The sequence below is a fragment of the Vombatus ursinus genome, unplaced genomic scaffold (assembly GCF_900497805.2).
Source record: "Vombatus ursinus unplaced genomic scaffold, bare-nosed wombat genome assembly UNPS02014774.1, whole genome shotgun sequence".
NCBI lineage: Eukaryota > Metazoa > Chordata > Mammalia > Diprotodontia > Vombatidae > Vombatus > Vombatus ursinus.
Window position 1 is genome coordinate 16,645,353 of NW_020954552.1, and position 16,676 is coordinate 16,662,028.

The following is a 16,676-nucleotide window of genomic DNA, read 5'->3' on the forward strand; positions in this document are numbered from 1 at the left end:
GTTTTGTTTCAAAAAGAGACATAGGAGAATAAGTTATTTCTGTGTTGGGAAAGGACTACAGTAAAGTTTTGGTGGAATTATTGGTATTTGGTTATTAATATTTTTACATAACAGTTGGTCAAAAGCTAAAATTAGTTTGAGTTAAACATTTGTTTATTGTCTTATCTTATAGGGGTCCAGGTGGTGGTAGACCTTGGCCAAACCCAACAAATGCCAATTCAGTGAGTACATTTGTGAGACTGGATATTGTTACAGCTTGTGAAATTAACTCTTTATCATAGTAATGGACCTCTTATTTGGAATAGTATATTCAATAGCTTAGCAAAACCTTGTGCTTGTGAAGGCCTTTGAATTGTTTTGTAGTTGTTCAGTAGTGTCTGATTCTTTGTGACCCATTTGGGGTTTTCTTGGCAAAGATACAGGAATGGTTTACCATTTCCTTCTTCAACTCATTTTACACATGAGGAAAACGAGGTTAAGCGACTTGCCCAGGGTCACCCAGCCAATAAGTGTCTGAGGCGGAATTTGAACTCAGGAAGATGAGTCTTCCAGACTTTAAGCCTGGGGTTCTATCCACTGTGACACCTAGCTGTTCCTTTGAATCATTTACAATGACCAAAATATAAATTGGATAGGACCAGTATCCTATGTATATGTGTACACACACATATCAGAAATAAGTAATCAATTCTAAAGAAAATATATATACTTGAATTATGAAATTTATTGTGAGGACTTTTTTTCTACTTAGAGGAGTAATTTATGTATTGTTTGTAGATAAATAGTTTTTATAAGCATATTAATATGAATACTGCTGTTTTATCCATTATGTTAACATAGCCCTTTAGTCAGTATGCCTAAGAACAGTGTATGAACTTCCACAACTGTGATAGTCACTTAATATTTCAGGTCAGACTTACCTTTAAAATTTGTAGATCGACTGTTTTTCCTTCTAAAATAGTATCCTAAGATATTTGTATCCTAAGATATCTGTAACAGATATAACCTGTTACTCCTCCACGATCTGCGTGCAATGGTAGGAGTTTGGCCAGTCTCATTTTTTTCACTCTAATGTCTAATATGATAGTGGATTCATAAGATGAAAATTAGGCCACGTTTAGACCTTCTGAGCATGTGGAGATTTTTTCCCTGAAATTTAGAATCTTAATTTGGGTAGTACCAGGGCAAACATGAAACTAACCTGGTATTTCGTGTTGCTGTTAATTTTAATATGAAAAATAAAATAGATAAACCGTTAACCAACTTGATGTTAGAAGAAAAGGACCACAATTCATGCGTGTGTGTGTGTGTGTGTGTGTGTGTGTGTGTGTGTGTGTGATTTGGTACATTCACATACTAATTTTTCACATCTGGGAATTCATTAAAGGAAAATGACTATCTTATTAAATGGAACACTTCAGACAAGAAATTTGGAATGTATGAAAGGCATTTTTTTCCCTATGTCTTACTTTTGAAGCTTTACAAATAATTGTACCTGACCTTGAAACTGACTTCACTCATATATAAATGCTACCCAGAGATGTGCTGGGAAGTATCTAACAACCAGCTCTCAGGGGCAGGGGGAAGATTCACTGGATAAACTTTTAAGTTTATTCTGCATTATTCTACATTTTCTCCATCACTTTCTTAAGTTTATACAATCAATAGAACAGTAAATCAAGTCCTGATTTGTAGTATTTACAGATTTCTGAGATGTAAATGTTCACATTGAAAATTTAACAATCATCTCTAAAAACAACCTCCCAAAAAACCCTTCTTCCTTATTCAGATTACTATGTATTTATGGAAGTGTTGTACCCTGCTTCCTCCACGACCCCAGTAAAATGTAACGTCCTTGAGGGTAGGGATGGTTTAATTTTGCATTTTGTAATTCTGATGGTTTTTAAATAGTAATAACTTAACTAATGTTTGTTTATCTGAATTGAATCACTCAATTCAACTCACATAGAAATGCCACCTCTTCTCCTTGCTATGTATAATATTCCAGGTTCTTTCCACTTTTTTCTTCTATCTATATACTGTCTGTGGAACATTAATAACAGTAATATCAAATATGTAACCTTAATGTTTACAAAGCAATTTCTATACATTTCATTTAATCCTCACAGCTACTCTGGGTAGTGATATGGGTATATAATTCTAAGACTCCACTTTACAGATGAGGAAGCAGGCTCAGAGAGAATAAGAGTTTTGCCCATAATTTTACCAATGGTAAGTGGCAGAGAAGGAATACTGTGGTTTCTTCTGTTCCTCAGTTGAACAATATTTTCACTTCACCAGAAGCTAACCCGAAATAGAATTTTTTTTTCTGATAGTCATCTACAAGAAAACAACAGAATCCAGGGAATTCTACAGGTCTAAATATTGGATTATATACTATACTTCAAATTCTATGAATTTGAAACTGTTTCTTATTCATGCTTATATTCCCTACCTCCACCTCCCACACACGATGCCTAACACATAAATATGGATAAATATTTGTTGAGTGACTGAATGAACACCATGTCCCTATCTCCAATGTCTGATGTAATACACTGAGCAAGTTAGGTACTTAATTTTTTTTAATTGAATTGAATTAAGCTCCAGATAAGTTTAAAAGCCTAGAGGAAGAGCTTACTTGTAAGCTAGTTTACAGATTTTTGATGCCTTTTACAAAGAGCTAACTATTCTACATGATGTACCAAACTTGACGGCACATTCTGGCCACTGCATAATTAAATAACAAGCCTAGGACCCTAGGCTAAAGGAGAGAAAATGTTCCAATCAATTTCCCTCTTGATATATCTGAATTCTCTATTTTTTAATGAAAACATGTTAGTCATCTTAAGCATCATATCACTAACATAAAGAAAATTGAAATAAAGACAAGAAACTGAAGATGAATATATAAGACTGCTATTATCCTGGGAGGGAGGGGGAAGCAGTATAAGGAATACTAAAAATCAGAATGAGCCGAGATTGGTGTTAAGAATACCCCCCAAAACGGAGGGGGGTTCTTAAAACTGACTGGGTTTTTTTTTAAATAATTGGTTAAGATGATTTTAAGATAATAAGCATAACATAGAGATGGAATTATAATATCAGAAAACAAAGAGAAGTCAGATGGGCTTAACTCATATTTTGCTTCTGATCAGTTTGGCATAGTGCATCTCCTTGGAATCAGGAAGTCCTGCCTACTGCCTGTGTGACTCTGGGCAAGTCACTTAAGCTCTCTCTTCCCTAGACAACTCTATAAGACTGTAAAAAGGTGTAGATTTGCATTGATAGAGGGAGTTTCCTCATTAGGAGCTTCTTATACCAAGGTAATCATAGGTCCAGTTTAAAAAAAGTCACTGAAGAGTTCAACTTTAGTGTTGTTGCTGTTCGGTTGTTTCAATCATGGCCAACTCTTCATGACAAAGATACTGGAGTAGTTTGCCATTTCCTTCTCCAGCTCATTTTACAGATGAGGAAACTGAGGCAAAAGAGTTAAGTGATTTCCCCAGGGTCACACAGCTAGTAAGTATCTGAGGCCAGATTTGAACTCAGAAGATGAGTCTTCCTGACTCCAGCACTCTATCCACTTCACCACCTAACTGCTCAGTTTTAGTAGCTTGACAGTAAAACCTAATAGGATAAAAAATAGATCTCATGATCTGCATCCCTAGAACTGGGCCATGAGGACACATGTATATGAGACAAACACTGGGGTTATACAATGATTTGGGTTCTAGAGGAGGAGAAATGTGAACTAGATTGCATTTAGGAAGTTTCAGGGTACTTTTAATGACCTCAACCTTAATCCCTGAAAGAAAAACCAATCTTATATTTGACAATCATCTTGAGTAGAGATTCTGTCTCTGCCAGTCATAGAAACTATAGTCTCCTAAAAATTAAAAATGCACATCCCCCAAAGAGCATGTCGTCTACTTCTGTCAGTTGTAACCTATTACCAGAAAAGAAATGAGAACCAAAACCAATATCCAGAACGTCAGCAGAAAGACGGATGACTGGAAAAAGAGATTGACTGGTGATATAGCAAGAGGAGAGGATGGATACCTGGGAGATGGTTCCACTGGTATGCGTATAATGTCAGGTGAGGACACTAGTCCCTAGCCTTCCAAAGGGTGAACCCTTTGTAGAGGCTTAATGGGAAAAGGGGGCCAAGAGTCCATTGGATGAAAAAGAATCAATAGCTTGTATACTGCATTGCAGGAGGGAAAGACCCGCAGCAACTTGATCAAGGTCCTGTTATTTAAGTCCGTGGCCTGATAAAAGGTTTATTTTGACAAATATGTTGTCGAGTCCTTATTTCTTAATATTTCGCTATATACTAATAAGCATGAACATTCTTCTACAGAGGGGCCTGGTCAAGGTTCTTTTGTGGAGAGGGCAAGATGGTTTTGTTACTAGTGGTCAAATTCTGGCAGGTAAGCAGCCTGCTTGATTTAGGATCCTAGATACGGAGGAGGAAGGGGCCGCAGCGGACACCCAGTCCCGCTGCCTCATTTTACAGATGAGGAGAGTGAGACACAGGGAGGTGAAGTAAATAATTTGAGAGGTTATAGCTAGGTTGCTCAATGGTTAGAGCACCGGGCCTGCAGTCAGGAAGACCTGAGTTCAGATTCAGCCAGCGAACTCTTTGTAGTTGTGTGACCTTAGGTATATTACTTAATCTCTGTTTGCCTCAGTTTCCTCAACTGTAAAGTGGGGATAATAATAGCACCTGCCTCCCAGGATTCTTGTGAGGATCAAATAAGATAATGTTTGTAAAACATTTAGCAAGCACTATAAAAAATGCTACTTCTTATTATCATCATCATCATTGCCCAAAGTCACACAGAGTGTAAATGTCAGAGGCAGAATATGAATCCAGATTCTTTGGCTAAAAAAAAGTGTTCTTTCCCCCATATGACACTCAGTAGTTAGAAAGTAGTTGTTTGTTCTTTGTTCCGAAGAGGACCATGACATCAGGAAGGTGATGCCGTGACTTCCAAATGAATTGTATATAAGTGAGGAAGGGCTGGGCAAAGTCACCAGTCTCACTCTCTCCTCCAGAGCCATCTGGGTCCAGTGGCCAGATGTAGATCAGGATGACTAGAGGTGGCCTCGATGCAGTGTGAGATCTTGGCCTTTTCAAGTGAAGGTCTTTTCCAGTTCTCGGTTTTGTTTACATTCACTCTGACTCACATGTGGGGCTTGGGCTGGGACCTATTGTTGGCCAATCAATGAGAGCCAGAGTTATTTGGGTTGAAGGCATGGTCCTTAAGAAAGAAATTTCTTATCTAGCCATAATCACTGAATGGGCATTGCCTAAGTCAAACTGAGACCTGGGAAAGACCTTTTTTATTTTTTTTATTTTTTTTTAGTGAGGCAGTTGAGGTTAAGTGACTTGCCCAGAGTCAGACAACTAGTGAGTATCATGTGTCTGAGGTCAGATTTGAACTCAGGTCCTCCTGACTCCAGGGGTGGTGCTCCATCCGCTGTGCCACCTAGCTGCCCCCAAAAGACCTTAATTTTAAAAGGCCAGTCTCTCCCTCTGCATCCAGGGCCATCTCTTGACATCCTGATCTATATCTTGACAGTGGACCCAGGTGGCTCCAGAGGAGAGAGTGAAGCTGGTGACTTTGCAAAGGGTATAGGTTGATATCAATGTCCAAGTACTGTATCAAAATAGTTGTGTTCAGTAGCATGTAATCTAATTTTGAAAAATAGCAGTTACTGCTTTTCATGTATACAGTTGGAAAGATGACTGATTTCCATAGTTCTTGTTATTGGTAAGTTTTCTGGTTTTTGTGTTTCATGAATATTGTTCATCAACATGGGGGAGAAGTTACCATTAGTACTTATATAGGAGAACCTTAAACTGGATCATTTATATCCACAACTTTGGTTGAATTTTCCCTTGACTAAGATCTGGCCTTTGTTTTTGTTTTTTGGGTTTTTTTGGGGGGTTTTTTTGTTTTTTGTTTTTAAAAAGTTTTATTTTAAAGGAACAAAAATAAATATTACTTTTAAACACATGAGAAAACCCACTAGCTGTTGGGCTCTTCAATGCACAGTTTTAGTACATGGCACCTTCATCTTCTTTATTTAGAAAATAAACTGTTACTGGTCCATAACTGGTATGAACAGCCTCTATGACTCTGGCAAATAACCAGGAGCCAAGTCCATATAATCAAGTTGGAATGCCTTTCTGATCAGCCATCCAGGTTGTCTTGGGCTGCAAATTTGTTTTACTCTGTTTTTTTGTGGGTTCTGCTGCTTTAGAATTTGTTTAGAGCCATTTTTTATAGGTATTTGGAGAGGTTTGGGGGAGACCTCTAGCAAGTCACTGCTTTCCCTCCACCATCTTGGCTCCGCCCCTCCTGGCCTTTGTTTTTTAAAACCACAAAGTGATGATGCAGTTGTTCTTTCATTTTTCACTGCTTGAACTGTATTTCTTATTGGCAATACCCTTCCTCTTTTTTTTTTTACTCTTTTTCAATTTATCTTGAACTAAAAGTAAGAACACCAGTTCGCTTTGCTTCAGCCTTGATTCGTTGACATGAATCAAAAGAAAATAAATTGTTTTGTCCTTTTCGTATTCTAGATACCATATTCCTCAGCATCTCCTGGGAATTATGTAGTAAGTACATTTGGGTTTGTTTGCTCATTAGAATTGATGTTACATTTTACTTAGGCAAGGAAATAGTTGTCCAGATGTTAAGAAGAGCCCTTGTGTATTGGCTGAGAAGTGAACATCTGATTTATGTGTAGTTGTTTAGTCTGCCATCTACAATACATATGTTGACGTTCATTAGTAGAACAGTTATCAATCTGGTCAGAATTGCCCTGAGTGCTCTGTTTTACTTTAGCGTATGCTCTGTATCCAGTATAATACGTACACCCTGTCCAATGAAGAAGAGAGACTTTTTCGGTTATATAGTGCTTCACTTGAACCTACTTTTAAAGTCTAAGTAGAGAGTAAACCTCCCCCAAAATGTAGAGTGCATCATTCCAGCAGACTACTGACAAGTAAAAGTTAGGAGCTGGATTTTTTTCAGATGCTTTTTCTTATAATGTCCTCCTTATGTAGGAAACACTAAATGTCTCTAATACTTTGAATAAACTTAACAGCAGCTTAGTAGTTTTTCCTTGCTGCCTGCCATGCATTAAGAGCAACATTGTGTTGTACTGGTCCTTTCGCATAATTGGATTTTAATGCATTGGAAAATCATATATAATTTACAGCCTACAGTGATCTCATTTCATGAAAAGAGGTGAAATAAAGAGAAAACAATACTAAACCAAGAAACAAAGGATAAATAGATGAAACTGGAAACCTTTGTTTAGGTGGCTTTCAGAAGTTTGTGACTTTTAGCGATTATTGAGATATGAAGCATTTTGTTTATTATCAGTTAGCACAGGCAAAAAAAAAAAAAATAAGGAATGTGTTTACTTGAGACCTCAGAGCTTTTTATGACCAGTGGTATGTTAATAGGTTGTGAGTTTAAATTAATCACATAAAAGAAGAAGGAAATTATCTAGGTATTTTTACTTCTAGTTGCCTTTTTCATATTTTAACATTTTAAAGTAAATGCACTTTTGGGCCTTCAAATGACGACAGTATTCATTGTCCCTAATTAAACAAAACCCAATTTTTTCTAGGACTACATAAAATGTGAATACAGTGGAAAGTGAGATGTTTGGAAAATGCATTATTTTTAATCATAGTAATTGTGATTTATAGTAAGTTTGTAGAATTTTGAAGGAAAGTTTAAGTGCCCTGTAGCTGTTAAATAGGGTAGAGATACATTCATTAAGACACGTGATAGACTGTGTCTACCAAAGCAAAGGAAAGTAGGAATCTAGCTGGTTTATGGTTAATTTGATCTTTGTAGATAAGCCACAACCAAAGTCTTTTCGAATAACCCACATTAGCTGTGTATAGTAAATCAATTGATGTTGGACCATTCAGATCTTCACTTTATTAACACACAGTCTTACTGATTTCTAATTACTGAAGTAGGAACACACCTACAAAGAGCTGTACACATTGTTGGTGATGTTTGGTGGAAGGAAGAAAACATTAAAATTTTTAAAAAAGAAGACTGTCAAGAGGAACATATTTTGTTTACATTAAATCTCTTAATATTTTCATTTGTGCGCAACCAGTGAATCACTGGGAAAGAAAAGTATAAAAAAGTAAATAACAAACACATAAGTAATTTTCATTACATAGATTTTAAAGGCCATATTAAATGGTTTCCCTTTTTACTTCATTATGTGATATGGTTATATCACTAATGATAGAACACTGTACTTGGAGTTATGGATTCAGTGCTTTTAGAATGCTTATCTAGAATGTTTAGAATTGTCAAATATATTAAAACTAAATCGTGTTTTGCATAAGGGTAGAATAAGATAGTGATATTTCACAGAAAATAAATGGAGAAAATATTTTCCTCTGTTTTCAACTCTGTATTTTGCAAATCCCTTTATTTGCAAATAACCTTTATTCTGTGTTGTGGTTATCATTATTAATGAGATGCCTTTCTTTTCACTGAATATTTTCTGTAATTGTTTTAGGGTCCTCCAGGAGGTGGAGGGCCACCAGGAACTCCCATCATGCCTAGTCCAGCAGGTATTGGAATACAAATGACCACGTGGCATTTAATGAATGGAATAAATTCATAAAACTTAAATTAACTTGCTACTAAATAATGATTGCCTCTCATCTCTTATAGAAGAATTGTATAGGTAGTAGTCAACTATGTCCTTTAGTTATTGGTTTTATTTTAAGAAAGTACTAAGGAAATATTTGTTACTATTGGTGAGACCTTGAGCAATTAACTTAAGCCACTCTGAGCAGTGATAAAATGAAGAGCTTATACTGTCTCTGAAGTGTCTTTCAGCTCTTAAAAAAAGATTTTAATATTTTTACTTTAAATATCTGTGCAAATGCATTAATCTGTTACAGTTACTAATTTTCAGTTTAAATCCTTTAATGAGATATTTATTTTTTAAAATTGCTAAACTCTATCAACATAGGGAAATAGTCTATATAGAATTTGTAGAAAAATTTGTCTAACTTGAAGATTTGTTGAGTAAAAATAAAAGATTTAATCCAATTCTCCCAATTCATGAAGTTGCCACAAAAAAGGGAGTGATGCTTTCGGATTCCCTGTTGTTTGTGGACCTATATACCTGTACAGCTACAAATGGGACCTCTCTTCCAAATCTTTCAGATCTACCTAAGGGTGCATGTATGCCAATGGTATAAGCCTTGTAGGTCAAAGCCCTGTGGGTGCATATTAACTAAAAAAAACCAAATTAACATTATCTATGTTGCATTGTATTTTTATTTACTATGTTAAATATTTCTCAATTACATTTTAATTTGGTTCTACACTAAGGAATTTTGCAGGCCACTTTCAGTTACAGAGTTTGACTTTTTTAATATAGGCCACTCACCACCACACGGATTAGTTAGCCACTAAAGCCAGAGTATATCAGAAAGACTTTTTTGTTAATCTTTTCTACTAGGATATTTGTTAATGTTTTTAAAAAAAGATTTATAAAATCAAATAAATAGCGATATTTTAAATTATTATTACTTTTAAGGTTTTTATATAGAATTTTAAATCACATTAAATTTAAAAATTATTAGTTTACAGAAATATATCATATAAAAAGTTTGAAATGAGGTTGAAATAGTATGTTGTAAATGTTTATATTCATTGTCATTTTTTTAATAATTCAAAGTTAATAATTAATAGTGATTTTTACCTTGCTTTATGAACTCTTTGGAGTTATCCCAAAGGTAAAGCCTTTCATGGATCTCTACTCAGAACTTCCCCAAGGACAATATTGTAAAGTTCAATGGAGACAGAAACACATGAATTAATCTTGTCCATGTCTTAGTTATTGACTTTGGTTCAATTAATTTTCAATGATAAGATCCATATGTTCTTATAAACAGCATGGAAAAATAAAACCTTGTGGCTTATCCTGGGTAAAAACATATGTAAGTATTTACACAGTCTTTCATTAGTTTGTCACGGTGTGACACTTCATAGGAAAAGAGAGGGACCTCCCCGGTGAGGAAAATCTCAATACCAATACAGATTGGCCCCTGCAGTTCTTAGAGAGTTGTCTAGAGCACTGGAAGGTGAAGTGATTTGGCCAGTGTGTGTCAAAGGTGGGACTTAACTTCCAGGTCTTCCAGGGTTCAAGGCTGGCTCTCTCTTCTACCACTCTGCCTTCCGTGTGTGGTATGCATAACCTCTACTAACTATTAACATGGTAACCCAGGACACAGTATGTGCTAATCAATAACCATCCAGTTAGTTAAGGTCTGGGAGGTTACTGGTGGTCTGTGCCCCCAGATTCCCACTCCCCAATTCTCTTCTTTCATCTTTGGTCAGAGGAAAGTTAGTTACTCACTAGATATCAGATGAGTGGCCCACTTTGCAATGCCATTTCCAGGGTAGCTGCACAGAATCTTCAGTTAATCATACTGACCTTATTCCTCTCCCTCTGGTATTAGATTGGTTGCACACAAAAATGGTGAATGAGTGAAAAATAAATTCTATCCCTCTTCTTTTCACCTCATAGAAGCTTGGAATATGTGTTGAATTCTTCCCCTCTATACCTGCCTTTACTATGTAAAGTTCATTTTCCCTTTAATCCTACCCAAAAACCAAGGCTATTAAACTTTACAAAAATCTTTTTGATATTTCTTTTAAGTAATCCAATGTTTTGCTTAGAAAATAATTTTATTTAGTAGATAAAGATTTTCCATAACCAATTAAAGGCTAACTTGGTATATGCATTTCAAATATTTTGGGGGCGTGGTGCACTGATACAAAGGTAAAACTGAAGTACTCAGACAACAAACACACCTGCATGACTATGTCCAAAGAAGTCACAAGTCTGCTTCCGGGATAGCCAGCAACCTTGGGGCCTGGTGGCACTGAAATGAATGAAAGAAAGTGAAAGGACTTTACATGTCCTCAGAAGCTTTATTTATTGTTGGTAAGAAGGAAACAGAAATTTTCTTGTACCATTCCATTGTCACAATGGTAGACAAAGAAGCAGGATCATCAGTTCCAGGTTAAGAACCCTCAACCAACTGTTGACACAGCTATTGCCATGGTGCTAAGTAATTTCTGTCTTCAACACAGTGAACCAATTCACATAGAATTAATGAATCTCTGGGCACAGTAAATCCATTATCATAGGGCAGTATTACATAGTTAATGGTTGTTCTTAGAAGAAAAAATTTCAAGATTTCTGTACCTTACTCACAGAAATATCCATTTGAATTTACAGAAATCTAGAGAATTAATTGTCATTAAGTATAAATGTTTTAAAAGTGATGCAGCTACTATAATGTGAGGTGTATTATTGTACTTCATACTTACATACATAGACTCAACACATTTTTAAATTACTGTATATATGAGCTCAAGTGTATGAAAAAAAATTATTGCCTCAGCTGTTTTGGAAGAAGGCATCTTACACTTCAGTTAGGTGATTTGTTTATATTCAGATTGGATAGGCTTCTTCTTGTCTTTGTCTTGGAACTAAGCCAGAGGATTCCTCTAGCTCCTGCTAATTATTTGAATAAATTGAAAGAAAAAAGGAATATTCTCAGAGCTTGAGGAGAAATGAGAGACTCAATATAATCACTCTGGCTTTAGGAGATTTGGTCTATATCTGCATATAGTCAATGAAGTGGAGAATTAAGGCAAGTATCTAGTTAATTCAATGAGAACAAATGATTTTACCTCAATTTTATAGACTTCTCAAATAGTAGTTGTTGTTTTTTTAAACAGCTTCATGAAAATAATTGTCTCACTTCTCCATGTCACTGCCTATTTATAGGCTTTTAATCATAATAGGATTGAACTGTCAAATCAACTGAAAAATGATGACTGGCACCTATTTGTTAATAAGCCATACTAATGCCTGTTTTAGATGATGCAGCTAAAAACATGTCTAAACATTTACACAGTCTTTCGCTAGTTTTTCACTATGTAACGCCTCATGTGTCTTGATAATAAGGAAAGATATTAACGAGCTAATATTTTGTTTCAGATTCTACCAATTCTGGAGATAACATGTATACTCTAATGAATGCAGTACCTCCTGGACCCAACAGACCTAATGTAAATATGAAGCTATTATTAGTTTTTTCTTGAACGTACACTAAGTCCTTCAGATTTGCAAAATCGGTTCTTTTGGACGTTTTTAAAGATTCTAGGCAGTCTAGACAAAGCTACCAGAGGAAAATGAAATTCTCTTCAAATTCCCTAATTAAGTTTAACGAACAGAATTGTGAAATTCCAGGAGTTCTGTCCTATTGGCACATTGAATAGACAAAAGAAATTTTATAGAGGTGGCATTTGAATATAATTTAAAATAAAATAAGTTATTAATGGTCTCTGGCTTATTAATTATATTATGGGAAAATTAGGAATTCTGGGTATTCTATGTAATAAGTTCATGTCATCAATTTTATAGTGGCTCATTGTTTTTCATGTAGTGGTGACTTGTTTTTTCCCTTTCCATACCAAAACGATTTTTATTATTAGCTGGGTTTTCCTGACATGTTATGAACTAGGATAACAATATGTGCCATGAGATTAGGAAATCTAGGTCCCAGTTGTTAAAATGATCCAGCACTAAAGCAATGATCCCTGTTTGAGTACTTACTTTTTGTAAAATCAGAACCCCTTCAGTTTCACAGTATTTAGACTCCAAGTTGTATATTATGTTCAAATCCTGATTTTGAAATGTATAGTTTATTCATAAGGAAAGTATGCCATTGAAACAAGTCCTTTAAAAAGACCACCTTGACCTGACTTGCCTCTATCAGCATCTATAATTCTAGGAATTGAGAACCATGAAGTAGAAGCTAGGGCCAAAAGAGGAGTCCCAGCTTTGTCACCTACTAGTTTTGTGATCTTGAGTAAGTCACTTTGCCGTTCTTAGCCTCAGTTTCCTCATCTGTAAAATGGGGATAATAATATTTACACTAGCTATCTCATAGGGTTATTATGAGGATCACATGAAATTACATGATCTCACTGAACAAACAATTGTAAGCTTAACAGGTACCAAATTTTTTTAAAAAAATTTTTTACTTCATCTTTAGAGCAAGAATGTGAGGTACAATGTGTAAAATAAATGAGACCACGAATGCAGCACTTTATAAACTTTAAATAAAGCACTATGTAAGTGCCAGCTATGCTCCTATGATTATTACTGTAAATGACTGGAACTGATACTATAAAATATTGCCATGCCAGTGGTTGTACAAACCAGGGAATTGGAAATGTCAGTTCTGATGCTGGCATAGTGCTTAGAAAGAATCCTTGTTGACACAAGCCAACCAAATCTTTCAGGCCCACATTCTGTTTGCTTGTTATGGTGATGCAGATTATCAATTCTGTTTCTTTTAGCATGAAAATAAAATCCTGTCAGGATTTTTAGAAGCTGAGAATTTGGGAATATCGAAGCATTTGGAGTATTACTTTCATATAAGTGTATATACCCATAGGAAGAAATCTTCCAAACACAAAAATTTTCACAATTCAAGGAATAAGACTCACATACTTTTTTTTCATTCCATCTCTCAGATCTGTGTGATACATTTCTAATCTGATTATGGTAACAGCCAGCAGTGGGAGGAGGAATCAGAGAGATCAACAGGCCTTTCTTGATCTTCCCAGCTGACAGTGCTTCCTCCCTGAATTACCTCGATTTATTTGTATATATTTTATGAATACTTATTTTTATATTATGGTAGTAATAGTCTACTTTAAGGTTTTCAAAGTGCTTTACAAATATTATCTCATCCTTAATGAGATAATGGCAAAGCATCATTTATAGTCTCAGTTCTAGTTATTTACAATAATAATCAATCATAGGATCATAGCTGGCACTTACAGAGTACTTTATTTAAAGATTATAGTATTATATCCACGATCTCATCTGATCCTCTCAATAGCCCTGTAAGATAGCTACTACAAGTATTATTATTAATAATTAGATTTGACTTAAACAGCTTGGGAGATAGATGCTTTTATTATTCCCATTTTACAGACGAGGAAACTTGGGCACAGAGAGATTAAGTGACTTGCCCAGTGTCAAATCGAGCTCTCTATGCACTGTGCCACTTTGCTGCCACGTATACATGTTCTTAGGTGTGCATGTTATCTATTGACTGTTGATGCCTGGACTCTTTCATTTATGTTTTCGTATTCCCCAGCACCCAGCCCAGTGCTTGGCATATAGTGGCTACTTAATACATGGTTATTAATTGACTGGTTAGCTCCATGTGCAAAAAACTGTAGCAGTTGCAAAGTTATATGACGTAGTCCTTGTCCTAAAGTGACTACTGGTCTAAGAACGACAGAGCTGAAACTCAGGGTGGAAGAACAGTGGGAGAAAGCATTATAAATTATATGCATGTGTTCCCAATCAGAGTTGTTATTAACAGATACTTGATTATTGAGGACTGAGTTGTACCCAGACTTTAACTTAGGCTTTTGAATTTATGATCACTCGTTTTCATTTTTTTTTAATAGTTTCCAATGGGCCCAGGGTCAGATGGTCCAATGGGTGGATTAGGAGGAATGGAGTCACATCACATGAATGGATCTTTAGGTAAGGAAACTAAAAATTATATTTAATGTCGTGGCAGTTCTTGATGCAAGGTGTTGATATATTCTAAATCACAGTGTTTGATTGTTGTTGGTATGGTGCTTGCATTTCATCTGAAAATATGAAACTGTTTAAATGCTCAAATCCAGCTACAGATTCACAGTTGTTTATTTTAATCTATTAAAATGTGTCTAATCTTAAGTTAATGGGCATAGAGAATATTGGTTAAATATCAATTGCATAACTGTTCTTTTTTTAATGATTAATATCAAAAATGACCATTTTATCTCCTACTAGAAGGCCAACAAAATCTCGACCCTTTTTTGTGTTGAGTTCTTGCACTCTCTTTTACTCTGAAAAGTCTCATGACCTGCATGCTCTTCAGTTTCTTTGTACATAAAGTGAAGAAGTTAATTATCATTTACCTCTTTTACCAGGCTACTCTGAAAATCAAAATATATACTCTCTCCATGTAATTTCTTTAAATAAGTTAACTGAATTTATGCCTATAAACTTTGTAATTGGAGAATGAGAAGTTTTTTAAACTCTTAAAAAGCCAAGCGGTACAGGCTGTGTTATGCTAAGGAACAAATCAATATATTTATTTGTTATGTTATATAATATGATATTATATTGTTACATATGTCAGTAACTATTTTTTTTACAATCTTTTAAATCTTATCATCCAGCATTCTATCAACTGGAGAACTCTGTGAGCCTAAACTTCTGTGTTCCCCAGTACAGTGGCCAGGGATATTCCTAATGATGATTTGGAGGCAGTGCAAGAACCTGCCCTAACTACTGAATCATGAAATTCTGAATCAGAGAAAAATTAAGTCCCATTCTGAGTAGCTAGAACACACAGTTCTTTTTATTCTGTTCAGATTCTTGGGAACATGCTCATTAATATGAGGTATATTGAGTAGCAGGTCTCCACTACATTGAGAGCATATTCTAAGGAGAATCTGTGGAAGTCTGATGAACAGGAGGCCACAGGCCACGAAGGCAGGGATGGGTTGTGACCTGTCACAGGGGTTGGAGGACCCCCACGACTAAGATAAAAGGAGGATGGAAGTGTCAAAGGACCGAGAGTACTCTGCTCACCAGAACACGAGTAATCATACCAGTACTCCATATCTGTTTGCTAACCACCTGATATGACAAGATCATTGATTTAGAGGGAGAAGTAAACTTAAAGACCATTTAGTCCGAACCCCTCATTTTATGGAACCCCTAAATGACACTAAATGACTTGGCTAAGATCACACCGGTAATTAGTGGCAGAGCCAATACAGGAACCCAGGTGCTTTGACTCCAACACTCTTTCTTTCTTGCTTGCTTGCTTGCTTGCTTGCTTGCTTTTTATTTTTTCTTCTTCTTTTTTTGTTAATTTATTTATTTTTAGTTTTCAATGAGTTCCAAATTTTCTCCCTATCTCATCCCTCCCCCCATCCCAAGATGGCATGCATTCTGAATACCTCTTCCCCTAATCTACCCTCCCTCCTATCTCCCCTCCTCTTCTCTTATCCCCTTTCTTTTCAGTTTTCCTGTAGGGCAGAATAGATTTCTATACCTCATTTCCTGTATATCTTACTTCCCAGTTACATGTGAAAACAATTTTTTTTAACATTTGCTTTTAGAGCTTTGGGTTTCAAATTTTCTCCCTTCCTCCCTCCCCAACCATTCTCATTGAGAAGGCAAGCAACTTGATACAGGTTATACATGTGTAGTCATGCAAAACACTTTCATAGTAGTCATGTTGTGAAAAACAAAGTACATTTCCCTTAATGCTATCCCCATCCCCCATTTATTCTATCCTCTTTTGACCCTGTTTTTCTTTAGAAGTGTTTGCTTCTGATTACTCCCTCCCCCAATCTGCCTTCCCCTCTATCATCCTTCTGCTCTCTTGTTCCCTTCAGCCCCCTATTTTCCTGTGGGATAAGATAGATTTCCATACCCAATTGAGTGTGTATGTAATTCCCTCCTTAAGCCAAATATGATGAGAATAAGATTCAGTC

The 16,676-nt window shown here is 35.7% G+C and overlaps 1 protein-coding gene across 2 annotated transcripts in view; it reads left to right on the forward strand.

Moving 5' to 3' along the window:
• Positions 1–16,676, forward strand: part of SSBP2 (single stranded DNA binding protein 2) — a 414,580-nt gene that overhangs the window by 366,212 nt on the left and 31,692 nt on the right. For both annotated transcript variants that reach the window (XM_027864166.1, XM_027864167.1), the window contains 5 exons: positions 173–221; positions 6,596–6,631; positions 8,575–8,629; positions 12,088–12,158; positions 14,583–14,661. In XM_027864166.1, the coding sequence (XP_027719967.1) occupies positions 173–221; positions 6,596–6,631; positions 8,575–8,629; positions 12,088–12,158; positions 14,583–14,661 (290 nt within the window). The remainder of the gene's footprint in view (positions 1–172; positions 222–6,595; positions 6,632–8,574; positions 8,630–12,087; positions 12,159–14,582; positions 14,662–16,676) is intronic.